General features: G+C 42.7%; 3 protein-coding genes across 4 annotated transcripts in view; 1 reads left to right on the top strand and 2 right to left on the bottom strand.

Moving 5' to 3' along the window:
- The window catches only part of ccni (cyclin I), a 16,786-nt gene extending 6,463 nt beyond the window's left edge, over positions 1-10,323 (bottom strand). Inside the window, exons 1-5 of one of the 2 annotated variants that reach the window (XM_024268472.2) lie at positions 10,077-10,322; positions 8,273-8,432; positions 2,520-2,654; positions 401-475; positions 172-312 (exon numbers count right to left, since the gene is read on the bottom strand). In XM_024268472.2, the coding sequence (XP_024124240.1) occupies positions 172-312; positions 401-475; positions 2,520-2,654; positions 8,273-8,386 (465 nt within the window). In that variant the 5' untranslated portion in view covers positions 8,387-8,432; positions 10,077-10,322. Of the gene's footprint in view, positions 1-171; positions 313-400; positions 476-2,519; positions 2,655-8,272; positions 8,433-10,076 lie in introns of both variants that reach the window. The other variant, XM_036214487.1, reaches the window with a different exon arrangement.
- Positions 10,324-11,038: 715 nt separating this feature from the next.
- On the top strand, positions 11,039-15,885 carry ccng2 (cyclin G2). Its single transcript, XM_024268474.2, has 8 exons — positions 11,039-11,188; positions 12,837-12,972; positions 13,055-13,192; positions 13,295-13,545; positions 13,891-13,969; positions 14,067-14,165; positions 14,517-14,716; positions 15,106-15,885. Exons 2-8 carry the CDS (start codon positions 12,868-12,870, stop codon positions 15,236-15,238), a joined length of 1,005 nt encoding a protein of 334 aa, XP_024124242.1. The 5' UTR covers positions 11,039-11,188; positions 12,837-12,867; the 3' UTR covers positions 15,239-15,885.
- Positions 15,886-16,003: 118 nt separating this feature from the next.
- taf1c (TATA-box binding protein associated factor, RNA polymerase I subunit C) overlaps positions 16,004-27,134 on the bottom strand; it is a gene marked incomplete in the record, with an annotated part of 15,562 nt that continues 4,431 nt past the window's right edge. The window contains 9 exon segments of the mRNA XM_024268473.2: positions 16,004-17,338; positions 19,997-21,333; positions 22,177-22,314; positions 22,636-22,819; positions 23,017-23,145; positions 25,256-25,391; positions 25,452-25,523; positions 25,592-25,709; positions 25,781-25,912. Coding sequence (XP_024124241.1) covers positions 17,114-17,338; positions 19,997-21,333; positions 22,177-22,314; positions 22,636-22,819; positions 23,017-23,145; positions 25,256-25,391; positions 25,452-25,523; positions 25,592-25,709; positions 25,781-25,912 — 2,471 coding nt within the window.

Genomic DNA, 27,134 nt, shown 5'->3' on the forward strand with positions numbered 1-27,134 from the left:
GGACATTTTGAGGCTTAGGTGTTAACTGACAAACTCCAGGAATACAGAGTAAGGAATGAGTTCCCTGATATACGCTACAAAGCTGAAAGAAAAAGGGTCTCATATCATGGCTGGGGTTCAGCAGATGGAGCAGTACATTTCATTGGAGTGGTGTCAGTGGAGAAGGCTTACAATGTGCAGGAAGTCCAGAGGAGTGGCTGTGTGAAGATCCCAGTTCAGTTTGTCAAGGATGATCTTCTCCATCCTCAGGATCTCTGATGGGGAGCAGCCACAGCTGCTGGTGGTGGCCAGCTCCTTCAGAGAGGGCACCCGCTGACACACACACACACACCCACACACACACGGTTAGCTTTGCGCCTTTCCCTGCAGCTGCAGGAGTCCATGTGTTGGTGGAGCTCACCTCATCCTCCTCACAGGTCTTGGCAGCCAGGAAAAAGCTAGCGATGGCGATGCAGCGCAGGTACTTTGGACGAGCCTAACGACAACATCAGCCATCAGTCAGTGATCACAGAGAGGAATGCTAAAGCATTTTATCCTTCGTCTTGGAACCTCCTTGTTTTTTCTGTCATAAACCTGCATGTTATCCTGTTTATTATGAGGTCTTGTTGCTCGCATGAGCATCACATCTCAGATGAATCAGAACGTTAACCCACAAATAAAACTCGAGGACTTGTCAGAGCAGAGCATTAAAACATGTCCTCAAATAGGCTAACTGTGTTTTTATCAGATACACAGTGATCTCTGGAGACTCTGCAAAGAACTTGTAGAGCCATTCAGGTCCAATTCTTACTGACTACAATCCAGAAGGATCCAGTAACTCTTCTTAAAGACAAAAAATAAGACGCCAATTTATTTTATGCTACTGCAGCTACTATGATAAACATCATTTTTTGGTATAACTTAAACATAAATATAAAGAAAAAACGCAGTTTAAAAAAAATGAACTAGTTTATAACTTTTGTCGGAGGCTTGTGTGATATCCTTTCAAAATAAAAGACATCGTGTACCATATTTGATGATCTTAATGTAGCAAATGTAGGTAGTGTCATGTCAGGAGGGAATAGAGAAAAAAACATTTTATCTTACAATTGTTGGAGCATTTCCACCAGAAATTCACAAATCAGAAGCCAGTGACTCATACATTATTTGTTAGACCACGAGAACACTTAAAATCCTTGAACTTTTCAACATTAAGACATTTTTCTTATAGTCCAATCTTCCCTAAGTATGAATTCTGTCCGTACACTAATCTCCAACTGATTTTTGGTGGTAAAAGGCTCTGAAGAATCGGTCAAAATGTTTTAGTGCAACTTTGATGAAGCTGCATTGTTATTTTAATTTAAAATAGAAAATCATCTTTATTTTTCTTTAACCACAGAGCCACAATGGAGGGGTCAAAGAGCCACAGGCTGCAGACTCCTGCTCTAGAGCAGGAGTCTAAGTCAAGGCCCGGGGGCCGCATCCGACCCTCTGGGTGATTGGATCCGGCCCTCCAGATCATTTTATTTTATTGTTATTAATGTCTCAATGTTATCTTACACTCATTTCTAACTTGTATAATTTTGACAAAATATATATTTATGGAGGGTAAAATATTGAAAGTTATTTAAGGTTTAAATAACTTAAATAATTTAAATTGATTTATTCTGGAATAATATTTCTGCCTTTTTATTAATCACAATTATGTTAAAAAGTTACAGTTTTTTAAATTGGCATTCTGCTAGCTTTTTGGACTATTCTGGCATATTTTAGCACTTACTAAGATCTTTTTAGGCTGTTTTGGAGTAAGGCTAATATTTACATGCAAGCTGTTTTGGTTAATTTAGACTTCTTTCATTTTTTTCTATTTTTTTTTAGATATTTTGATGTTTCCCTATCTTTTCAGCTTAATTCTAGCTGTTTTTTTTTTTTTTTTAGTTTTTAAGGCTAATTTGGCATTCAACTAATATTTGAGCTGTCTATCAGCTTCAGTGATTTCATTTATCAACTTCAATGTTTTTAGTTATCAATTTCAGCATTTTCAGCGTCCAAATTCATCTTACAGCATTCACACTAACATTATCACAGGTAATGCTATATATCTAGTTCATAATTATGTTACAAAGTTACAGTTTTAAAGTTTTAATAATTTTCAATAAATGTTTATCCTGTTCGGCCCGTGACCTAAGGTGTGTTTTGGATTTTGTCCCCTTGTGATTGAGGTTGACACCCTGTTCTAGAACCTCCTCTTCCTCCGATTGAAGCCCTAACCTTCTGTCCAAAAGCTTCACCTCTGTGACACGTTTATCATTTTAATCGGATGATTGGCTAAAAAAACATTGTTTGTTTTACTTAAGTCAACCAACGGTCAGAAAACAAAATAATATTTTGTCAAAGCGAAAAAAAATCATCCAACAGTTCTATTTACATTTATTGGTAAACTAAGTAAGTGTATTTAAGTCACAATAAAACAGGGAAACCTGTATGTGTTTACGTTACTGAAATGTACTCAGAGTGTCCGGCGCTGATAGTCTCCATACCTTGATGGGAGCGAGGAAGCGGTCCAGAATGCTAACAGCTAACACCAGGGTCTCCGGGTAGAGCTGCAGCCGGCCGTGCAGCTCTGTCATCCAGCGCACCGCCTCGTCCCGCTGCTCCGGGGAGATGTCTGTATCCTGCACACATAGAGAGCGGCGCTCACGTTACTCTGAACACAGACAGATTCATCTTGAATATTCTCATGAGACACAGAAGAAATGCAAACAATCCTGAAAAGCCTGCAAGTGAGTCCACCACAGAATCCTCTGTACAGACTCCTGTTTGACATACACTCAACCTGCTGTTTGCAGGAAACACTGAGTTATACTTAGACCAGAAAAGAGAACCTAAAAGGCCTCAGAATCCACAAAGTTTCTGTTTTTAGAAAAGCAGATCTATTTCAGGCGGACACGTGTCCTTTCTCCTCACACGGACAGACTGAGCTTTTCCCACAAGCATGTTCTGTGAGGGCAGGACTGTTTACAACTGCATCTGAACCAAACAAACTGCCCTCACGGATCTGAAAACAGCAACGGAAGAGTTTTACTGAATTCATCAAGTTTTTTGATGAGGCAATTATAGTTTTTATAAACTCCTGTTTGTAAATCCAGATGATTTTTTTTAACTGACTCTATAGTGAAAGGTTGAATGTGCATTCCTACAGAAGAGGATAAACTATAACTGTCTTTCCTGGCATTTTGCTGCTGAATCACAACTTTGTGACAGACGACAGAATGTGTATTATCTGAGCAGATCTCTTTACAGACTCTGTGAAAAGTAAATACTTCTATTGTTATAGACTGAAGTATGACAGTCTGAATTTAGCAGGAACTCACTTTCAGACTCATCTGAGCTCCGGAAAAGAAGTGCAGGAGACTTGCAATAAAAGGTAGTAAAAGTCAAACAATAAGAATGAAGGACAAACAGAGACAGAACCAGGAAGTTTAAAGTTCAGCAGGTAGATTGAGTTTAGCATGAAGGTGTGAGTCTTGAAGGGCTGATTCAAGGAAAGACAAATCCAAAATGGAACTAAAATACAGAAATATTTTAGATAATCAGGATCCAGGGATTTAAGCTTAAATCACCACCTGTTATTGAGCCAATTGAAGTGTAGCGTATATCTGTCAATAGTGGCTAGTTTCGTATAAATGTCGGCTCTATCAGGTCTTTGTTACTATAGTGACCAGGCTCTTTTTAGAAAACCTTCAGACTTCAAAGCAACCGGCCCTCAACAACCATCTACTACAGAGAGCATCTAAAGTAACACTCAAGTCTGCTCCTCCTCTACAAATGCTTCAGGCAGTCCATTGGATTTCAACCATGAAGCTGGAGTCTGTCAGAGCTCTGCTACGAGACAGATGTGGGCGGGGCCTTCTCAGAGGCTCAGATCTGTCATCAGTCCAGGCCACAGGCGGAACTTCACTCATCTTCTGCTTCTAACCCTTTCCAAAATCTCTCTTTCCTGATCCTCGCATGTTTAGACTTTCTTTGAGGAGCTAAAGCGTTTGGGATGTTTTGTTACCATGACAACTGCTGCAATAGTAAGAGGACAGCAGTATCGGGGCAGCAGGAGTGCAGATAAGGAACATGTGAAAGTGAAAGTGCAACATTCTAACCTGAAGGGAAGAAGAGGCACTTCAGCATGCATCAGGATGAAACAGAAATCAGCAAGATGTTATCTGAAGAAGGAAAGGTTCAACCGAATTTGCTGAAAAGGAAACCTTCCATCCTGCTTTAGGAAACTCGTAAAATTCCAGTCATTACATTAGAACACGGGTGGGCAAACTTTTTGACACATGGGCCAAAAGGGATTCTAAAATTTGACTGGGCTGGAACAAAAACAGATTATTTTTACTTAATAACGAAATAACATCAACGAAAAAATGCTTCAATTTTGATTGAACATTGATATCAAAACAGAAGATTTTGGAGTTTTTATTTTAAAATGGTGGCTTTTATTCTCATTTTAGTTTTGTTTTGTTTTTCAATTACACCAATGGATTGATGTGCAAATGCAAACGTATGCATTCATGTAGTGTTTTAATGATCGGACAAATATCTGCCCGACTTGGAAAACGCACATGAACGTCAGGAAGAAAACAAGACTTCCAGCCCCACATGTTTGCAGAGTAACTTTCTGCAACTAAAAAAACGTCAGTGTATTTGTATTCCACAATCTATGAGGAGACACCAGAATTACAGGAAAAATAAAACATTATTAAGGATTATTCATGTAATTTATTCCTGTTTGATGGGTCAGATTAACGGGTTTGAAGCGCTGAAGTTTGCTATAGTTTGCCCACCCAGCATTAGAATAATCACTACAATGTAAACAGTGATATTAAGCTCCAATGTGTTAACTATTTATAGACAAGTCATTCTGAAAGGCTGAAACTAAAAGTTTGACTAAAGTAAAGTCCTCATCTGAAAGGATCCGAATGACAGGTATGACAGGGTTAAGGTGTGCTCTTTAGGAAGTGAGACCAAACAACCCAATAGTGACGTGACGAGTTGTGACGCTCAAACTGGGAGAGACCAGCTGAATGAAACAAAAGCTTCCCTTCTGTCAGTGAGTCACCATTTCTGCTGGTTGGAGGAGCCAGCAGCTCTACAGTCATGTCTGACCACCAAACAGTTACCTCAGAGAGGAATGTTCACAGCAAGGGAGGGGATGAGCTAAAGCCTGACTAAAGCAGAACTCCAGCTGGTACGAGTTTGTCACGTCACTGAAGAATGTGGAACTGACTGCACAATAAATAAGCATCGAAACTTTTCACAAAATATACAAACTTCAAGGCAAATGACACTGGCTGACACAGCCAAAGCAAACTCGTGTCCACTAGGACTGAGACGATTAGTCGATTAGTCATTGTGTTCTCCTTCAGAATCTACTGGAATTATCGTGGTAATGGCTGAAATTATACAGTATGTTAAAGATTTTGAGTTTAAGAGTCATTGGTGACACCTCAGGTATTAACCCATGTGTCAAAGTCAAGGCCCAGGGGCCGGATCCGGCCCTCCAGGTAATTCTATCCGGCCCCCCAGATCATTTTAGTTTATTGTTATTCATGTTATCTTGCACTCATTTCTAACTTGTATAATTTTGACCAAATATATTTTTATGGAGAGTAAAATATTGAAAGTTATTTAAGGTTGAAGTTGATTTATTCTAGAATAATATTCTTGCCTTTTTATTATTCATAATTATATAAAAAGTTACAGTTTTAAAGTTTTAAAAATTGGCATTCTGCTAGCCTTTTTTCAGTTTCAGCTTTTTCAGCCATCAGCTTTAGTGATTTCAGCTATCAGCTTCAGTGTTTTTAACTATCAATTTCAGCATCTTCAGCTATCAGCACTAGCATCTTCCAAATTCAGCTTACAGCATTCACTCTAGCATTATCACATGTCATCCTATATATCTAGTTTATAATTATGTTAAAAAGTTATGTTTTTAAAGTTTTAAAAATGTAGTTCTACAGCGTTCAATAAATGTTTATCCTGTTCGGCCCGCGACCTAAAGGGTGTTTTGGGTTTTGGCCATTTGTGTGATTGAGTTTGACACCTGTGTGTTAAAGGGTTAATCCTTCCTGGCAAATAAAAAAAATAAAATTAATTTTTTTTTTTGTATTTTTATTTTGATTATTGTCTTTTTTTGGCCAGTTATAATTTTTGCAACCCAAAAATAAACAAAAATATATTGTGAAATTAACTTTAAAAGCCCAGAAGAAAATAGCTCTGGAGTTCTTCAGGATTAAATAAAAAGTCATAAAATATAGACTTGTTTGTTTTCCAGGGAATCTCTGTTTACATTCTGAGAAATTCTTAGCAAGATTTCTGAAGTCACAGAACTGGCCGAGTGAGATCTCTGTAAGATCCACAAAGTATGCAAACGTCTAAAGGTAATAATAAAAAAAAGAGTATTCACTCTGAACCACTATACCAGGTCTGTCAGTGGTTTTTCATTCACCAGCAGTCACCAAGAAGAAGACTGAACTAAGAACACGTAGATAGATGTTTAGAAATGCTTAGAATGGTCATTGTGTAATGAAAAAAAAAACAGCTTTGCCAAAAGTCTACTTGAAACTCATGTGAATGTCTGTAGATTACACTACTCACAATAAGCTAGAGATACTGTGAAGAACTTAGTGGAACACAGTTTTGGGGATAGGAAGGTAATTGTTTTCCACATAAATGTCTCATTGTTCAGTGTGCCTGACTTATTGGGTCCAAAACCACAAAAAAAACTAAAAAACAAAACAAAAAAACTTTTCCATGTAGCATCAATGTCAAAATTCTGTGGGTAAATTGATTTTGTTATCAAGTCATTCCAAGTCCTTCATTCAAACAGTCATGAACATCTCACCAGAAGATCAGCTCCACCTGGTCATAGTGTCTTCAGGTTGGTAGTAGACCGTCAGATGTTGCAAGTGAACTTGGTGAGTCTCAAAGTGTCATCAACAGACTTGCATCAAAACACAGAACTACTGTCCAAGTTTGTGACAGACCCAGGAGTGGAGTCCCAGTAGTGACAGACCACAACCAGGACCAGAACCTAACAACCTCTGACCTCAGACATGGTTTAGCAAATGCCACACAGCTGCAGGCTGTTTACCAGATGTGAGGTTACTGGGGTTTACAGATAAACCCTTCACAACAAACTGTACCGCTTTGATTGGAATGACAGACAACCGTTGCAGGTGACTCCACTGACATCAAGACACCAACATGAACGTTTGCAGTACAAGGTGCAACACCAGTCAGACATCACCAGTCAGAGCAAAACTGATTTGGTTTTAGTAGATGATCTAGTCCAGGAGTCTGCAAGTCTCCAGATCCACACGAATCTCTTTTATCTCTCCATAGTGGCTCCAAACATAAAATAATTCATGGAGACTGCTGATCCAGACATGTCGACCGTCAGAGTCAGCAGCTCCTGCTAATGGTTGCCTAACCAAAACTACCTAAAGAAAACAAATAAACAAAGCCTGCAAACTAAGACTACTAAGATCCAACCCCAAACTAACATAACAAACCCCAGCAGAGTAAGACAGCTGAGGACAAAGAGGAGAAAAAAAACATTGGTTACTACCTGTACTGACATGATCCTGTTTGGCACAGAGCATCTTTTATTTTGAAAATTAGTTTAAAAAAAATAAATCGCATTTTGAGAGATGCTTGGTTCTTTTTATCTTTTTGCTTTTGTCTGTGCTAAAAAAATAGAATTTATTCATACTAATTATTAAAAAAAACAAAAGGTCATGAATGCAAATCAAAATTTCTTAAAGGTTAAAGTAAGACAATACGACTCCTTCCAGGTTTTGATTAATAGAAAAAGAGTCCAAACGGCTCGTTTACTCTTAAAGGCTGCAGACCCCTGATCCAGTCACTGCAGGTATTTACCTCAGAGACAGAGTAGGGACTCATGACTGATTACCTGGTTCAGGTGTGTCCAGCCAATAAGAACATGCCAGAGCAAGGTATATTGGAAAACATGCAGGAAGGTGGCTCTCGGTTCCCTGCCCCTGTTTTATTGTCTTAATTTTGGGGGTAATACATTTCAAACTAATGAAAATGATTTTTCGTCTCATTCATTATTAGTAACATCAAAGGGAACTTTGACATATTTCACTAAATTCAGATCAAATAGAAAAGCTCTCATGGAAATAACAATCTCCTTAAAATATTGTTCGTAGTGTAGAATTTACACAAGTACTATTACTTTCCCTTTGGCTTGTCAGAGTACATTAGAGCTCACCTGTGATAAAGGCTTCTTTGACACGTAGGCCTTCCACATCTTGGCTTCCCTAGAGACTGCCTTTTCCAAAAGAAAAGACAGTCTCTGGCGTCCCCAGGGTTCGGTGAACTTCATTCCGTCCTCCCCGGGTTGAGCCTACCTGCCCACTGGATACAGCTACCTGCATGGAGGAGAGGGTCAGAAGATCCCATTTATCACTGAACACCCGTGTGAGGACCTGCTGCACACGTCTGTGAAGAGGTCAGGAAAGATGACCCTCATTAACATGATCCAGGCATCCAAATATTACAACTAGACAAAAACATGTGCCAAATAGTTTAATAGCTGCAGCTGATGTAAATACCCAAATCAATCATTTAAATCGGGGATCCCCAAACTATGGCCTGCGGGCCGGATCAGGCCCACATAGAACAAGACCTTTTTATTCCACCCTTCTACAGTCTGAACTATGACGGGAGGAGAGAATATTTATTGGTTTAATAGTGATTCACTTTTTCTTTATTATAATTTTTTTTAACGTCCATAGCTCTCCAGCTCTTCAGCTCATTCAGCTATTAAAATATTCAGCTCTTTTTATGCTAGCTTTTTCAACTGTTTTGGTATTCACTAAGGACTTTTTGACTATTTTGGGGTTAAGCTAATATTTTAGCCACAGGCTAGCTGTTCTGGCTGATTTAGGCTTTTTTCAGTTTTTTAGCCTAATTTGGCATTTAGCTTACCGGTATATTCTGGCTACATGCTATGCGCTTTGGCTAATTTAGCACAGCGTTTTTAGTTATCAATGTAAACATCTTCAGCTATCAGCACTAGTATCTTCGGCGGCCACATTCAGCTTACAGCATCCACACTAACATTATCACAGGTAATGCTAGATATATAGTTTTTGAAATGTTTTAGTATTACCTTTTCTATTAAGATTACAGAAATGAATTATTTAAAATTTGGTTATGTGTGGTTTTCTGGTTTACATTTAGGCTGTGATTGAAGAAAACAGTTATGTGACCCTCACAAGAACAAGTTTTGGGACCCTTGATTTAAAGGGATAAAAAAAGCAGATTTCTTTCTCGACAGCATTTTCTATTTCTATTGTATTTTCATGTAATGACTCTGTGTATTTTTTTTGTATCTGTTACATTATAAAGATGCCACACTAACTTTAAAATTACGGTTTTGCCGTTTTCAACAACGTGCATTATTACTGAAATGAGAAAAAGTGAATTTCACCTGTATGTTGTCGAAAAAAAGATTTTTTACATAAAAAAACAATAAAATAAAATATAAAAACAAAACTCAACACAAACATGTATCAATAAAGTGTGAATGAGTGACCCCGGTCCTGTTGGTAATAATTACAGAATAGCACCATTCTAACATCTGAATGTGTTTTTATTTTCTCTAAAAATTCCAGATCTACAACTTCACAGACGCCTTTATCCGGCTGATGGTATTTTAATCACAAGATTCCCTTGGACGGAAAACACCGTGAAAATTCAAACGGGTAAGTCCCGGATTTTTGGGATGGTTTGGCTCCGGTGCGCAGGTGCACAATGTTTCCTTATTATAATCTGAGGAACACGACTAGTATCTGGAATGAGCTAACTCTACAGCCTTGTTGACGCTCCTCGCTAGCGACTTAACGGCTAACGCTGCGGGGTAACCAGAATGTAAAACACCGAGAGCATCTATAAATCTGATCACCACAAATAACTTTTACTAAAAAGAAAGCACGTTAAACGGTATTTATTCAGATCCAACGGGGACATTTAAATGGCGTCCAGTAAATAGTCGGAGCCGAAAAGCCTACCTCCCCTTCGAAGCGGAGAAAACCACAGAGGGCTTTCATCCGGTCCACTCAATTCAAAGGATGAAGAAAAGGGGTAGAATCGAACACCCTCTTTTGGGCTTAGTCGTCCATCGTTGGTTTCATGGTCCAGTCTGTTACAAAAAAGACATTAAAAATAAAAGGAACGGAACATAGACAAAAACGTCTACTTCCGACCGAGGAGGGGACAGAGGGGGAGACACAAAACCAGGCTCCGCCCCCCTCCGTGCAGAACGGGTGACAAAATCGAACCTGTTTTCGTTCTTTTGTGTCATATCTGCTCCAGGACGTACAGTACATTTTTCTGCGAACACTCTGACAGTAACAAGTTATGTGTTACAATTTGCACTAATGCATGTGTATACTATGGAATTAGGATGATTTAAAAATGTTTAAAGACTATGAAACTATTATAATAACTTAAGTTTAAGTTTGCGCACAAGCATGCATTTTAACTTGTAATGTTTCTAACATAAAAAAGAACAGTGAATGCCATCCAAAAAAACGTGAGATTAATACCCTTTTCAGTCAATTGTAACACCTAATCTGACAGGTAGAGACTATGAACACACGGAAAACAGATTTATCTAAAACGAAATACGTAATTTGAAGATTGCGTCAGGAATCTGTGAAACCATTGGCCAATCGGAATAAAATAATTTGGGCGGTCTTTTTGAATCTGCAAAAATACTAATTGTTGATTGGCTAAGAGAAATGTCCGTCACTAGGGGATCGTCTCGAACAGCACCCATTGTGTACGCAGGCCACAGCTGCTTTAAACGGTCGATTTAAAATTAATGTTCGATATTTTAAATATTTGTAGCCAAGTATATTATATTTAAAGCCATAAATGATATAAAGTGTTAAACTTTAGGCCTATTCTAGCACATTAACACGGAAAGGAGGCGAGCCCTTATGTCACTGTCGAGGTTGCGATTGGTTGTTACACTGTGACGTCACTATGTGGGCGTGAACCTTCGAACATCAACAAAAGAAGGAAAAAGAGAACAGAGAATGTCGAGAGCAGTCCAGAAGAAATAGACGATTAATCTGGCACAAGAGATCGATTATGTGGATATAACTCTCATTACCAGGTACGGAGACCTTCACTTTCTATTCTTTTGACAGATCGAACCGATTCCGTCGTTTTTATTGTATTAATCTGAATGTTTTAAATCTAAGATAGAAGTGGATAAGAAAAAAAATATATGACAGTTCGATGTTTTTGGTTTTTATATTAATGATTGATAACCAATATGGACCGAAAAAGAACCAGAAGTAATATTTTAGCAGACGGGTTAAATAAAAATCCGTTTTATCGGATTCTGTGGTTTCAGTTTAAGACGACAGACACAACAGAAAGCCGATCTGTTATGGCAGTAAACACTAATCTACATGTCATAGTCGCCTTTTCTACTGAAAATCTAGTAAGGAATACATAAAAAATAACAGTTCGAGTTGGTGATGGATTACGGGAATCTTTTGAGAAATCATGACCTAAATAAAACATTAGGACGATCCATAGCAAATACATAAATGCCATAAAGGTTGAGATGAAGGGAATCTGGTGTTTTTGTGAGGGAAACTGTGTTTTTCTTCTCATCTTCGAGGACTGACTGTCGAAAGGCCCATCCCCCACCCGAGCAAGGATTTAAACGTCTGTTAGCCGCAGTCCGCGCTAGCTTGTTCGGCTACGATCGACCGCAAAGAGAAAGACGATCATTCTGCGCAGCTGCGCGACTCTCTGTTGGTTTTAGGTAGTTGATTAACAGTCTAAATCTTGGGGGAAAAGGTTGTTTTTCGGTCAGAGAAGACTGAGAAGGCGTATCCCAGTGGAAACCTGACACCGGAGCCCAGCTGAGAGAAGTGGGCGGGGCTCCGCTGAGACGATGTCAGGGACAAAGTGGAGGCATTTCCGGTGGACAGCTGTTCCGATAAACAAACACACATAGCTGTCCTCACAAATCCACACAATGGTTCTGGGGTTCGTGTCGATGTATATTTCTGTCGTTCTTGAACAAACCTGAAGCCTGGAGGAGCAGCAGCGTCTGCTCGGCTTTACTGCGAGGCTCGAGTGATTTTCAACACACAACAACTGGGCTTCAAATCTCCTTTTCAAACGTTAACGATTTGAAGTCACCTAAACAAATGACAACCATCACCTACAGATTCCTTCATGGATTTTACACAAATGTGGACCTTTTTATATTGCAATAACAATATTTATCATAATTTACCACTATAAAAAATATTTTTAGTTATCCTTTGAGAAAAAAAATCACATCTTACCATTTACTTTTTCATTATTTGAGTCAGCGAGACCAAAACTTTATCTTTAGTGAAAAATAGTTCCTTGTTTCAGATAACGACCTTATAAGAGAGATCAGGAATATACGTTCCATTAAACTCATTTTGACAGGTGATCTGTGACCCAATATAACCTTCATGTATAAAACTGATATTAAATTGTTAGGTCATCTTGAGATAAATGGCACAATAGACACTGTTCTATCACCCAGCACTAGTGTGAGGTTAAAAAAACCCATCTTCTGCTTCACATTTCATACCAGAACTCCAAGTTGCACAAAAGGAAGAACACTCATACTAAATAGTTTATTTAGCAAGAGCTCACAGGTATGTACATCATTAAGAGAAGCTGAAGCAACCGTCCCCGTCACGCCTCACAGGAATACGTTTAGAAAATGGATGGATGAAGCAACCATGTGCTTTTTTTCATTGCAGTAACTTCACTAACAGTCAAGTGCCAGCAGAGATGGATGCTGTCAAACTGATGAAAGAGCTGAAGGTGAACTATGAGCAGGAGGCTTCCTATCTTCCTAAAGAGACTGGACTGAGTCTCATTGAATCCACAGAGCAGGTGAGATCTGCTGACCCATCACTGCACCTTTCTCCAGGAAATGTTCTCCCCATCCTGAATTTCTCCTTGTTTCCCTGTCCAGGGTGACAGCAGGATCTCAGCCAAGTGTAGAGATGCCAAAGTGGAGGATCTCTGGAGTCTGACGAGCTTCTTTGATTACAGCACACAGACTTTTGTTCTGGCTGTTAACCTGCTGGACAGATTCCTGGCTATGATGAGGGTACGACCCACAAACTCTAGCCTGTTTAGTTTTTGATGTACTTTCCTCCTTAAAAACAAATCTATTTAGAACTGTTGCTCATCTGTCTTCATCTCATGACAGATCCAGCCGAAGCACCTGTCCTGCATCAGCCTCAGCTGCCTCCACATGGCTGCCAAGGTGACAGAGGAGGAGTGCAACCTCACACCTACGGACGAGCTCATCCGCATCGGACAGTGCAGGTTCACCGTGTCCGACCTGAGCCGCATGGAGAAGATCGTAGCAGAGAAGCTCAACTTCAAGTCCAAAGCCATCACTGCCTTAACTTTCCTGCACCTGTACCACCAGATCACAGCTTCCTACTGCAGTGACAGGTGAGGATCGTCCAGCAAAGCCTTTCAACAGGATTCATCACAACTTATTTCTGCTTAGTTTTTGTAATATATTTAAATGTGAAGAAACAGATGTTTTATAGGAGAAACCTGTAGGGCAGCGGCCACCGTCTGACTAAAGTACACAGATAAGATTATTTGTCTGCTGCAGCTGACACTGATATCTCACGCTTACATAACGCTGAAATCCCAAACACAAACTGCTAATGCAGGTTTGGACATTAAAGTAGTTTGAAGAAATCAGGAGAACATCATCTCCGCTTGTGTTCTGACCTCGAATAGTTCAGCCAGTGGTCACAAAGTAATGAGATGTGTTTGGATGAACAGGAAGGAGACTCTGAGTCTGGAGAAGCTGGAGGCTCAACTCAAAGCCTGTCTGTGCAGAATCTCCTTCTCCAAAGCTAAGGTGAGACTTCTCAGAAACCCTGCTCCCAGAAAAGAGCTCATCAAACCTGCCAGAACAAGCTCAGCATTTTAAAAATGTGGCGTTATTGTCTGTCCAGCCGTCTGTCCTGGCCCTGTCCCTGCTGAAGCAGGAGGTTGAAGCCATCCGGTCAGAGGACATGCTGGAGATCACCTATCACATCCAGAGACACCTGAAGGTGGGTCACATTCTGACAGGTGCTTTTACTCTTTATCCAGGGAGGGAAAGTAACACCTGTGGAAGAATAATAAACGAAGCATCACTGACGTGCTGGTCACTGCTGCTGTGGAAGCAACAGTCTATGGGCTGTTTGTTGTTCAAGAGCTTCTTTAGATGAAGTGACTTTTTCCTGGAACAGACAGGAAAACGAGTTTGTGCAGAGCCTTACTGCCTACAGTCAGGAAACAGAGACTGCAGGGTAAAGCAGGAGTCAGGTTACTGAGCGTTAAGTAACCACGCTCATGTCGGTCAGGCTGCAGGACAGCGGGGCCAAACGCCTTTAGTGACCTCATTTTTTCGCTGCGATCAGATTGCAGATGGCGAGCTGCTGCTGTGGAGCGAGCGAGTGGCCCGGTGCCTGTCGGAGTACGCCTCCCCTGAGTGCAGCAAACCCAACCACAGGAAGCTGCAGTGGATCGTGTCGCGGCGGACCGCCCAGAACCTGCACAGCCACCGCACGGTGCCGGAGCTGCCCACCATTCCAGAGGGCTGCTGGGACGAGAGCGAGAGGTGAGGCGGGTGTCAGCTGTGCTTCAAAACAACACCAATAACACACACCTGGAAAAGCAGACACACACACCCAGTGCGTCATCGCCGGGGCAACACTCAAACAGCAGAAACTGCTGCCGGGCCCCTCCCACCTCCTGTCATGAGATATCAGCCAAACCCCCGCCGCCTTGACACACTTTTTTCCATTTCATCACATGACGCCGTGCTGTTATGCAACACACTGGCCTCAGCCAAAGTCACAGCACACAAACAAAAAGAGGAAAAAACAGTAGATCCAGCTGACAGCACTCAGTCAGCTGATCAAACCAAAAACTGCCTGATAGGTCACTTTCTTTTCATCATCTTTACTGTTTTAAAAACTGACGGCCCTCTCCCTGTGTGTGCTGCAGCGAGGACTCGGGCGAGGACATGATGAGCTCAGGGGAGGAGTCTCTCAGCAGCTCTCTGGGCAGCGACGCCGAGGGACCCTACTTCCCGCTTCACCTCCACCGCCAGAAGGCCCAGCAGTACCTCCACGCCTGAAGCTGCTGCCGGCCCGAGCCGACCCCCCACCCCGCCCTCTTTCAGTGTCTTCTATAAGCACAGCTTGATGCAGCTGCGTGTCGTCCTGGTTGTAGAGTTGTCACATTCCAGGAAACTTCTTCAGGCACAAGTGAAGAACACCAAGATGTGCTCTGGTCTGCCTCAGTCACACATTAGACTGCTGGCTCTACATTTGACCCTTTGCCAAAACTATTCAATCGAATGTTTCTTGATGACTGTTCTGACTGTCAGACTGTTGGTTGAAGGCGTTCTCCTGGTGTCGGCCTGTAGGTGATGGCGCCGTGCTCCGGCAGACGCCTGTCTCGCTGTTTCATTTGCACATTATTTTAGAACCCTTTCTTTTGAGTGAAATGGTGGAACCCGTTTTTGTGGATGTGTTTGTATGAACGTGCTTTTAGTCTCAACATGCCAATGTTATGATGTAGCTGAAAAATCTCTGAAACTGTTCAGAGAAATAATGCTGGAACAGTATCAAAAAAAGTTAAAAAATTTGAAAAATGTTCATAGAAAAATGTGTAAAACTGTAAATGATGTACAAAAAAAACTGTTTATAGTTCTCTGTAGATATTAACTTATTTATTCCTTTTTGTCACCAAAAACAGAAAATATAAAAATACTATTTTTAATCTACCGTCTCCTTCTTTTCTTCAAGTAAAACAGAAACAGTTTATGGAGCAAACCCATCAGTTTCCATTTGACTTTAAAGAGACTTTTATGGCACGTTTTTCCAGAGACCAAAAGTCCTTTACAGTCCACACACACATTTATTGACAACTATGAACGAGGTAAACATGAAACGATCAGCTGATCCTGAGGGAACAGCTGGAACTCCACTCAGGGAGGAGTTCAACATGAAAACCTGAAACAAAAACCCTTTTCCTTTCAGTCCACTCAGCCTGGGCTTTCTCAGAAATCGACCAGTATTTGTGTTCTGAACACCTCGGGTTCGGTCTGGGGTAGATGCTGAACTGGTTATTTTGGCTCTGGTGCAGCCGCTCTGCCTTCGTCCTGCAGTCTGAATGGTTATGCAAACCACACAATCAGACCTCTGCATGTCAGTTTTAATGCATGAATGCAAACGCACATTCAAGATGAATGATTATCCTCCCTGTTCTAGGAAAAAAGCCCAGCGTGAGCCGTTTTATAGACTTGATAAACTTCAGGGAACTATTTTATAGTCTAACATTTTTATTTTTATTATACGACATGTGACGGTGCCAAGGAACTCCATGTGCACAGAGATCAGTCATTTAATGTTGAAGTTTTACTTTGTTTACAATGAAATCGTTGAGGGAACTGTTTATTTAACATTAAAATGACTAAAATATGCTCCTGAGCTTGTTACTCCGCACTCCTATGAGTTACTCATTTGCTTTTTTGATTACTGTTTTAAAGAAACAAAGTTAATTGTTGTTGATTTCATTATTTTAAATTTTGATGCCAATATTTTCTCTTTTATTGCAAATAGATATTGACTCAAATAATGGCTATAGGCCTTTTTTTAACTCAGACTAATCGGCATCTGCCCTTATAAAACGAAAACAACCATACTGGTAATGTGACGCATCTGTTTAAAACATGGAAGAACTTTTTCTGAGCAGTGAGAGTGAACAGAAGACAACAGTCAGGCTCTCCCTGAGGAATGTCTCTGTTTGATGACCTGAAAATACAAAGAAGCTCACAGACAGTTTTCAGTCCTACCACAGTCTGCAGAGCATCTTCCTCTTTCAGCGGATTCATCGTGGTAATCCAAAGAGTCTCTGATCAGATCCAGTCAGCAGCTTCACTGTTCACAACAACAGATCAAAAATCCTCCAGATGGACTCAAAGAGTTTCTGCTGTGAGCTGGAAAGATCAGAATCCCATCTGGGGCCTCTTCTTCTTTGGTTGGGACGACTGTGACAGCCTCAGCTGTCTCTGTGACCCCCGGGAGGGCGAGAGGAGCTGGGAGGAGGCCATGGGCGAGAAAGGACTTCTGGACGGAACCGGCCTGGTGCTTCCCAGAGAGGCCGGCAGAGAGCGCAGCTGAGAGGACGAGGGCCGCTCATGTCCGGCGGTTTCCGTTTCAGATGGATGATCCTATAAATATCAAGAACCAGAGTGAGTACAAGCACAACAATCCTCAGAACATTTACATACAAGTCCACAAACACACACGGCAACATTTCCCTGATGATGATGATGCTGCATGCACACCGGCCTCAGGAAAGTACATTGGAGCAACTGCTTTCCAAACCTGGAGATCTGCTCAACATTTTGCTCCAAACGTCTTCCATCAGGGCGTACCACAAATGGTTCCCAAGTGCAGCTCTGTCTGCAGCTCACTGCTCCCCCAGGGGGGTTTAGGTTTATCTTTTAAATTTCCACCCAAAATCTCCTACGAGCTTTAATCAAACTCCACGCATACAATGAACATTCCACAGGCGAAGGACGGTCTCCACGCCCGCTCCTCTACTCCTGCACTCCTGAAACCTCTTCTCCACTTCGAGGGAGTATTCTTATGCTCCTGTGACCTCTGGGGATTTCCTGAGAACACATTTTTACCCCAGGCTCACACCGCTAGCGTTACAGCTCTGATGTGAGCGACGCAGTCTTTACGTAACTTTAAAAGTGTGAGATGAAATCCCACTGCAGGCGTTCACGTCTTGCGTCTGCAGTCAGGTCTCCGCTTCGTTTGGTTCAAATTTCGCCGTAAGACGCAGCTGAACCGCAGCAAATAAAGGGGGGGTTAGCGTGAACGTATGTGAGTTCGGAGTTTTGCGAGGTTGGCAGCAGAGCCTGAAGCTGGAGCCAACCTGTAGCTAGTATGAGCCATCGGCTGTAGCTAGACCGCTCTCGCATCACACCTGAGCTGTGACGGTAGTCGTGTGAGCCCGGGGTCACGCTCCTAAAACTAGGTGGTGGAAGACTGTGCGCTCGTGGAGCTTCTCCTGCACACCCGTGTGAAACTTACCATTGAAGGAAAAAAATAAAAAACCCAAAAATACCCGCTGGCATTCATTTTTCTAATGAAAACTAAAAATGAAGAGAGGGAAAAAGGACTGCTTTATTTATTAATCAATTTCTAAACTTCTGTAGTAAACGAATCATTTCGGATGTTTCCATTTTTAAAAAATGAAGCATACACATAATGAATGTTTAAATTCATTTCCTAAGAAAAGTGTTGTATCTCGGGGTGAGGAAAACACGAAAAGAGGAACTCTTAGAAAATGAATTTAAACATTCATTATGGGTGGAGTGGAAGTAGTTTGGTGTCAGACATATTAAAATATCGAATTTAAAAGCTCTTTGTCTGTTTGTTCCGTTTTCAATTCAATACTTTATTGGAAAGGCAAAGAATGGATCTGTTTCTCTTCAATAGTTTAGAAAATTATCATTGTATGAAATAGTCATTTTTACATGTTTTTGTTTATTTTACCTTGAAAAACCAGATCCAGTTATGGCCTCAGTATTGCCCTAGCAACGCTAATGGGGCGGGGCCAATAGATAAGTGGTCAATCACACGCAGGTTTATGTTTTCTCTGGCAGGAGTTGTTATGCGTGGACCGGTGTGGTAGGACTGCAGGAGCCCTGAAGGAGGCAGAACTGCGCCCGTGGAACGTTCATTGCACACGTGGAGTCTGATATACGCACATGGGGGACCTTTGGTAGAAATGTAACGCCATACTCTTTCATCAGTTCTTCAAAAGTTCTCCTTCCATCTTTTCCATCACACTTGTAGAACTTGTCAAATAGGGCTGCCACAAACGATTATTTTAGTCGACTAATCACGGACTATTTTTTCCAATCAGTCGACTAATCAGGCTGTGTGCAAACTGGATGTAAAGCACACATCTTAGCCATCATTAGCTTGAAACCAACTAAAACGCTAAAGTTGATACTGAAATCACTGAAGCTAGTAGCAGAAAACGCACAAGTTGTTGTTTAAAAAAGGTAAAATTGATAGCTAAAAACGCTGATGTTGATAGCTAAAAACATTGAAGCTAATAGCTGAAAACACTGAAGCTGATAGCCAGCTAAAATATTATTTAAATGCCAAATTATCCTAAAAAATGGAGATAAAGCCTAAATTTGCCAAAACAGCTAGCATGTAGCTGAGATATAAGCTAAATTCCAAAATATAATAAATGCCAAAATAGTCCAAAAAGCTAGCAGAATGCCAATATAACTTTCAACTTACTACACTCCAGCTCCATATGATATAAAATAACGACTAATCGACTAGTTGACTATTTTAATAGTTTACTGGTTGTTGATTAGTCGTCTTATCATGGCAGCCCTACTGTCAACACCTTCCATCTGTACAGATCCACTCTCTGTCCTGGTCGTCCAGGTCCTCTTAAGGTCTTTGTTCATCACCTCCACCTGCATCTCGCTGTAGTTCTATCTGCCGTCTTCTGTCCTCTTAACAAAACTCCTTCATTCACCATCAAATCTCTTGACCTTCTTTCTGTCTTCCGTTTCCATAAACACTGCAGCGGTCCATCAGCATAGAAATGACCACACGTAATTGGAAAACAGAGATCTAATAAAAAAATTGATTCATCTTTTTTTAATCTGACTTTCATCTCTAGAACTTTGTCTCCTTCATACAAGAGCCAGCCAAAAATCAGGACCTGATATTTACTCACACGCCAACTGTTTTACATTTAGTGGAAACTTCAACATCAGGAATGTCTGAGTGTGGTGAAGGCATCTGAATCAGCGTCCTGTGCTGTGACAGACGAAGACCCTCACCTGTGCTGGAAACAGAGCGTTCAGGTGGTCCTGTGTGGGTCTCTTCCTCCTCTGACCGGCTGCTGTGACCTCATAGCTCCTCGTCTGGGACAGAGACGGGGTCTGGGATTGGTCGGGAACCTGCAGCTCACTTTGTGTGTCTTTAGGTCTCTTAGGTGTGGCGGAGGGGGTGGGACCTGGAGCATCAGCGTCAAAGATACCTCCTTGATTCTCATCCTGAATACGTTTAGCCAGCCGGGACAGAACCCCAGCACCCTCGGAGTCAGACCACTGCCTCTGACTCGGCATAGAGGAGTCTGAGAAGTCATCCAGCTGGGACTGGCTGCTGCAGGAGGAGGTGAAGCTGTGGCTCAGCTCCCACTGCTGACCTGCAGCTCTCCTGGCTTCCTTCTGCCTCCTCCTCTTCCTCCTCAGACTCTGCATCTTGGCATCTCGGTTTAACCCCAGCTCCTCCTCCCACCATGCCTTCCACGCGCTCTCACCCTGCCAGGACAGGGTCAGTCGTTGGCTGAGCGGATCCGTCCAATCGTCCGTGTTGACCAGTTCTGGCACAGGCACCCTGAGGTCTTCAGAGACGGGGCTGTGCAGCAGCAGTGAGCGTTCATGCATGCATGACAGCAGTTTCTGCTGCAGACTTTCCACTCGCTCCTTCTCTGCTGGTTCTCTAGAACCAGACTGTGGCAGACACAGCAGACCTCTGGTGTTGGTGGTTAAATGCTTGTACCACTGGGGGCGGGGCTTTTCCTCACAACTTCTTTGCCTCAGTTTCTGGAGCCAGAGTTTCCATGTCATCAGAGTTCTGCTGCTGAGCTCTGCTGGGTTCTGCTGCTGAGCAGGAGTGCAGCTGCTGGTCTCATCAGCCTCTTCACTGTGATGTTCTTCCTCCCCTTCAGCTCCGTCTGCATCTGCGGCTCTCTCTTCATTCATTTCTGGCTCGTCGTTGAAGAAAACCTGCAGCTGCATCCGCTTCAGCTTCCTCCTCCTGCTCTCGTACTCCGAGCACTCAGAGGAGGAATCGGAAAACTGCTTCTTAGAGCCTTGCTTTCCTTCTGGAGTTTCTGGGACAGCCGTTTGGGAGCTCATGGCCTGAGTTGGCTCACATATGTCCTCATCGCTGCAGGAGTCTGAGACGAGCGGCGCTGCTGGTGGCTGGGCTGCAGTTGGTCTTCTTGGTGGCGTTGAGGCTGCCTCCGTAGGGGAGCGCTCTGCTGATGTGCTGCAGCCCTGGAGCTGGAGCTCCAGTGTCTGACAAAACACATCTCCTGCCTCCGTCAGCTGCAGGACACACATGTGCTCCTCAGGTCCTCCTCCTGCTTTACTTATGATACAGGTCAGTCCTGGACAGACGAAAGGAGCGAGTTAGGTCACATCTTTACATCTAAAAAGAAAACAGTGATCCAGGACTGCAGACTATGTTCAGAATTCTGAGGGTACAGCTGGGTCTGGAGATGATTTCATTGAGAACTAGTCTGAGATGTTTTAAGCTGCGCGTGGAAAAAAGTCTAGACAGCAGGGAAGGACTCAGCGGGAGTTTCCCAGAGATGCAGGTCTGAACTGCTCAGTAGTCCTTTTGAAATGGGTGTGGAAAGCACATCAACCAACCAGTGTGATGCCAGGCTCTGGTCAAAACACGGCTCTGAGGTGCAGCTGTTTGCATACTTCCTACTAACATGCTGCCACACCTGCTTAAAGCTCTCTGTGCTTGGAAGCACATTTCTATGCTTCATCAGTAAAACATGGCACTGCTCTGTGCCGCACCGTGGCTTGTGATCCGTTACTCCAATAATTTCCCCTGAAGGAAACTGTTCTAGTGTTTGGTTGTTTTTCCATGGAAAATGATTTATAAAAGGAACTGAACTACAAGTCAACAGGAATGATTTCCACTGATGGTTTAGTTCAAATGTGAATTCTTGAGAGTTTATATTAGTGCTGCTAATTTCATTCAGTTATATGAGGAGCTTTGACATCCCCTTCCTGGCAGAGAAGAGAACTATTGTTCGTTTGTCATTACAGACCGTGTTTTGGCTCAGTGTGACGCCTGCATCATTGGACACCAAGAATCCTTCATTTCTCCCCAAAGCTTCATGAAGAAGTCCCACCAATCCCAGCTTCACAACAGCAGTAATCCTGCGCCTCAGAACTCAGTCACAGTGATGATGATGGAGAGTTCCTCCTCATACCTGCAGCAGGTGCAGACAGCCTGCTGGATGTGGTTCTGAGCCGGTGAGGGATCTGGACCGGGAGGTGCTTCAGACTGTCTCTGGGTCTGAGGAGAGCTTGAGGAGGACCTCGACTCACACTGGCCTCTGCTCTGCCTCCTGGACAGACACACAGATGCTTCCAACCATCGACTCAGAGGAGAAAATCTTTCCTTGTATCTGATACATCAGTTCATGAAACCGTTCTACCAGCTCCTGTGACTGCGTGGCAGAAAAATACTTTCATAGTAATCAATAAAGCCTAAGAAAACACAAGCTCCGCCTTTTCAGATTAAACTGCTACAAAACTATTCTCAAAAACAAATTTGAATTGGAAATATGACCAAGTATTAGATAGATGTAAGTGTAAACACAACAGAGTTCTGAATGGACTCAGAACTGGTCCCAGTAAAGTCCAACGCCCTCTGCAGACGCACTGACCCGAGTACTGAAGCAGAACCGTCTCCTGGGAGCTGTGGGAGCCCAGCAGGACTTTAGTGGTTCTGGCAGCTGCAGACTCTGAGCCGCGAGCGACGTGACAAAACAAGGGGGGAGACGCCATCATGTGGTCCCACTTGAGCATGGGAACGCAGGGGAAACGCTCGTCCAGGATGTAGGCAGAGTACTGACAGACAAAAAACAGAAGACGAGCTGAACGCAAACAGAGCTGCAGCTCGAGGGAGAACAGAGAAGATCACAGAACTCTTCTGTCAGATACGTTTAGTCAATGGCGAGGAAACCCAGAACCTGTTCATAAAGCAGATACTGGAAAACTTTAGCCTGTGGACACAGAAATATAAAGATCCTGATGAGCGGAGGAACCTGTGTGGTGATGAGGTGGTGGAAGGAGTGAACGTCTCCCAGATATTTGGACAGGATGAGCCGCTCTCCTCTATGACACTCAGAGGTGCTGCTGATCCGGAACAGCGTGTTGCTGGAGGACGGACTGACCTGCAGACGGGGGGGGACAGATCTTTGATAGTCATTGTCACAGGTAGAATGACATTAAACCATGAGAGAATTTAAGCAGGAGAGACTGCTGGCTGAGGTTTGTAAGCTTTTGCTTCTCTGGCTCCATCTAAAAGGAGATCTGTGGCTCCAGCTGCATCTTCCATCTCACATCACAGTTGACACAAAACATCAAAAGCCTCCAAACCCACAAGCATTAATGTGATTATTCAGTCCTGTAGAAGTCCTGGACTGCAAGGACTCAATTCTTTCTTACTGTGTCTCTGAGCAAAAATGTCCCCCAGTCAAACTCAAAAACTCAAATAAATTAGTATACAGCAAGTACACTTATGCCTCTTTTCCACTGAGCAGTCCGGACCGGACCAGTCCCCTCCTGGCCGGTTTAGAACGGTCCGGGTTATTCAAGTGAGCGTTTCCATTGAGCGTTGGACCATCAAAGCGCATGTGGGTGTAGAACAATGATGTCAAAACGGTGCGACTACAGTGAAAGAGAAGCTGCATCATCTGACTCAGAAACAGACGGAAAATGAAAAAGATAACCGCGGAGGATCATTTTAATCCAGATCAGGTGTTTATTCTGGATGAAGCCGGCCTCTACGCTGCAGAACAGTCTATTATAAAGAAAAAAAACTCTTCATGTTGATCAATACTCCAATGTTCTTCAATAAATATTTTACAAAGCAGATCAGAAGTGTTTCTGATGAGTCTGGATCGGTAACAGACATTCTCCGGCCGCGGGGGGTGGGATGAGACAGGAGGAGGGGTGTCTCTGTATTTGTGGATTTGGCGTGTCTCCGGTCCCTACCTCTGCAATAAAGGGGGAATACTGTAGTAAAGAATTGAATCTTCTTTGCAAAAAGGTTTTGGGGGTGAAGAAGAACCCAGATGAAGAGGACAAAACTTTGGGTTTGGATCTTGAGTCGGGTAAAGTGCTGGTCAGACGCTTCCTGTTGTTGTAAAAACTTCCCACCAGTCAATGAGTTACATCATGTGATGACAGAAGCTCCGCCCAAACGGGTCCATTCCATTTTTCTATGGACCTACAACAAGGTTAGATGGTTGTAGGTCCATAGAAAAATGGAATGGACCAGAAATTGTACCAGTTGGTTCTGCCTACCGGGTCCATTTTGTTTGGAAACACTCAAAAGTCACTTTTGGTACCAGCTACAAATTTAAACTCCTAAGGATTTTTATCTATCTCCTTGAGCATCACTGGAAAGCTACTTGGGAAAAATGTTGGAATTAGAAGTTGTAGATAATGAAAGCCGTTAGCGTGGCGAGCTCCTAAAAGGAGGGTCCTCTGGTCACACAATAGACGGCGTCAGAATCAATCAGCACCTAGAAGCCGAAATCGTAACTTTAGCCGGTTGCGAAAGCGTAAATTTCTTAAACTTTAGGAAACCCTTTCAAAATGATATTCTAAAACCTTTTCAGAACTATCAGCTTTCACGCTTTTGAATGTGAATAAACTGTTTTTTTGTCCGTGAATCAGCTGATCAGAATCAGAGTGATAGCTGAAATTGTTGAAGCTAACAGCCAGTTAGAATTAGACAAATGCCAAATTATCCTAAAAAACTGAAAAAATCCTAAATTAGCCAAAATAGCTAGCATGTAGCTGAAATATTAGCTAAACTCCAAAATAGCCAAAAAAAATCGTAATAAATGCCAAAATAGTCCTAATTGCTAGCAGAATTTCATTTTAACTTTCAACTTTACTACACTCTGACTCCATATAATATAAAGTAACAAATAATCGACGATTAAATTAGTCGATTAGTCGATTAATCATTGCAGCCCTACTGTGAAAAAGTTCATGATTTTTGGTATTTAAATGAATATAAAGCGATCTGCACAAACATGCGGTCTTTGAATGGGAGGGTTTTTTATGCAAAAGGACAACAAAGACCTCTGCTTCCTATAATGATGGAACTATTGATGTAAATACTACTACAGAAGCCTTCATGAAGAACTGTTAAAAACAAGCTGGGGATAGTTTCTCCAATAAACAGAACTGGATTCATAAAAATACCTCCAGAGACGACACATTAGCCCCTCCCTTGATGCTGTGATAGAAACTTATACGCAGACTCACCCTCATGTCAGTGAGCTCCGCCCCCGTCCTGTCCGCGTACAGCATCACTCTTGGGTGAGCTGAGAACTCGCACCATCTCCATGGGGATTTGGCGTTGAAGTACAGGTTGCTGTCCTCCACTCGGACCTTCTGAAACCTGATGAACCCAGTTCAGCTTCTCACGGGGGCTTCAGGCTGATCGCTCAGCAGGACTCACCCTCTGCCAACAGTCCACAGGTCTGCAGCTCCACTCTCACTTGCTACCAGAACTTCCCCTAAAACATGAGGGCTGAAGACACGGACAGAATGGGACCTGGACCTCCGTGGGGTTCATCTGAGGCTGCTCTCGTCACTAACCTGACATTGATGCAGGTTGAGAGCTCGCTGGTGTTGATCACCTGCAGCAAACGTGGCTCGTTTCTTTCACTGAACCTCCAAACGCCACAGAGGTGATCCGAGCGCACGGCGGCACAACCTGCAGACAACAGACACGTCCAGGTGAGCAGGCGCTGGCGCTCCTGAAGACCACGCTCTCCGTGCTCTCACAGTCACTGAAGAGGGATGTGCAGCTGATCTGTCTGATGGGAGCTTTGAGCTGGAAGCTCAGGGGCTTCCTGCTGCTGGCGTCCACGCAGACATCGCTCTCCTGCTGGTACTGCAGCGCCACTCCATGGAAGTCTGAGGTACTGCGTTAAGAGTCAGAATGAGCATGAAAAAACCAATGAGATCAATCACTAGAGGCTAATATCACTAGAGATGACACACAGGCTTTTTACTGTTGTCCAAGATAGTAAAGACTGACGCCATATTGGACTGGTATACAAACAATGAGACATGGTTTAACAGACAGCAAAATGATTAGAAGACGATTCATTTTGGTCCAATTTTAGGAAAGAACTGATCATCAGAAAAATAATTCCAGGTTATGGTATTATTGTTTTTGTACAAAGTGCAACAAATGAACGACATTTCAAATTTTTAAAAAATAAATACATTATTACATAGGAAACACAATCTGTTAGACTCCTCAGTCTGTGTTTATGAATTGATCGGTGAATAGCCAACATCGCCGTAGACCGCTAGCGCCTGTTGTAAATGGGCCGGTCCATCCCCCGATCAGCTTGACATGGTCTGATCTGACTGAGAGCAGTGCAGCCCGGTCGAAAGCTGCACCGGTCCTGGTGATCCTACAGACGAGAGAGAGGACTCAGTCAGCACTCCATCCACGGCGAGGAGCGGCGAGGTCCAGGCGACACCCACTTTAAAGCACGCAGCGGCCAGGATTTATTCTAAAGCTGGAGCTGGTGGCGACGCAACGCTGCGGGGTAAATTCACCCAGGGAGGGCAGCAACACTAGGCTGGGGGCTCCCTTTCTACAACTGGATCCACCCAGCCTCTATCAGAAGGACTCAGGTACCAACGCGACAGCGGGCAGACGGTCTTCCAGTCCGCCTGCCACATGGAGATTCAGCACTGATGGACTCTTCACTCTTCCCTACTGAGGAAATCCTGGTTAGTTTATTTTTCTCCACTTAGTAATCTGATTACCAGCAGGTCGTCTGGTCTGATCTGAGGTCGAACACATACAAATACCACCATCATCCTCCATAAACATAAAGATCCGATGGTCCTGACAGAAAACATGGAAACAGTGTGAAGTCTAAAGCTGTCATTGACTTTGAATAGACTAGATCAGTCTAAACGTTCATTATTGAGAGTAAACTCACTCAGATCTTGTTCAAATGTTTTCTAGAAGTTCTCCTGACAGCTGACAGAAATAATTTAGTAGTGAAAAGTCACATTCTAGTTTTTCCAGATCTGTTTGTATTATTATCATTTATACCAATTCAATATGGCGTCTGACTTTGTGTTAGAAACAAGCTAGCATAGCACCTCTAGT

The sequence above is a fragment of the Oryzias melastigma genome, linkage group LG12, assembly GCF_002922805.2.
Source record: "Oryzias melastigma strain HK-1 linkage group LG12, ASM292280v2, whole genome shotgun sequence".
Taxonomy (NCBI): Eukaryota; Metazoa; Chordata; class Actinopteri; order Beloniformes; family Adrianichthyidae; genus Oryzias; species Oryzias melastigma.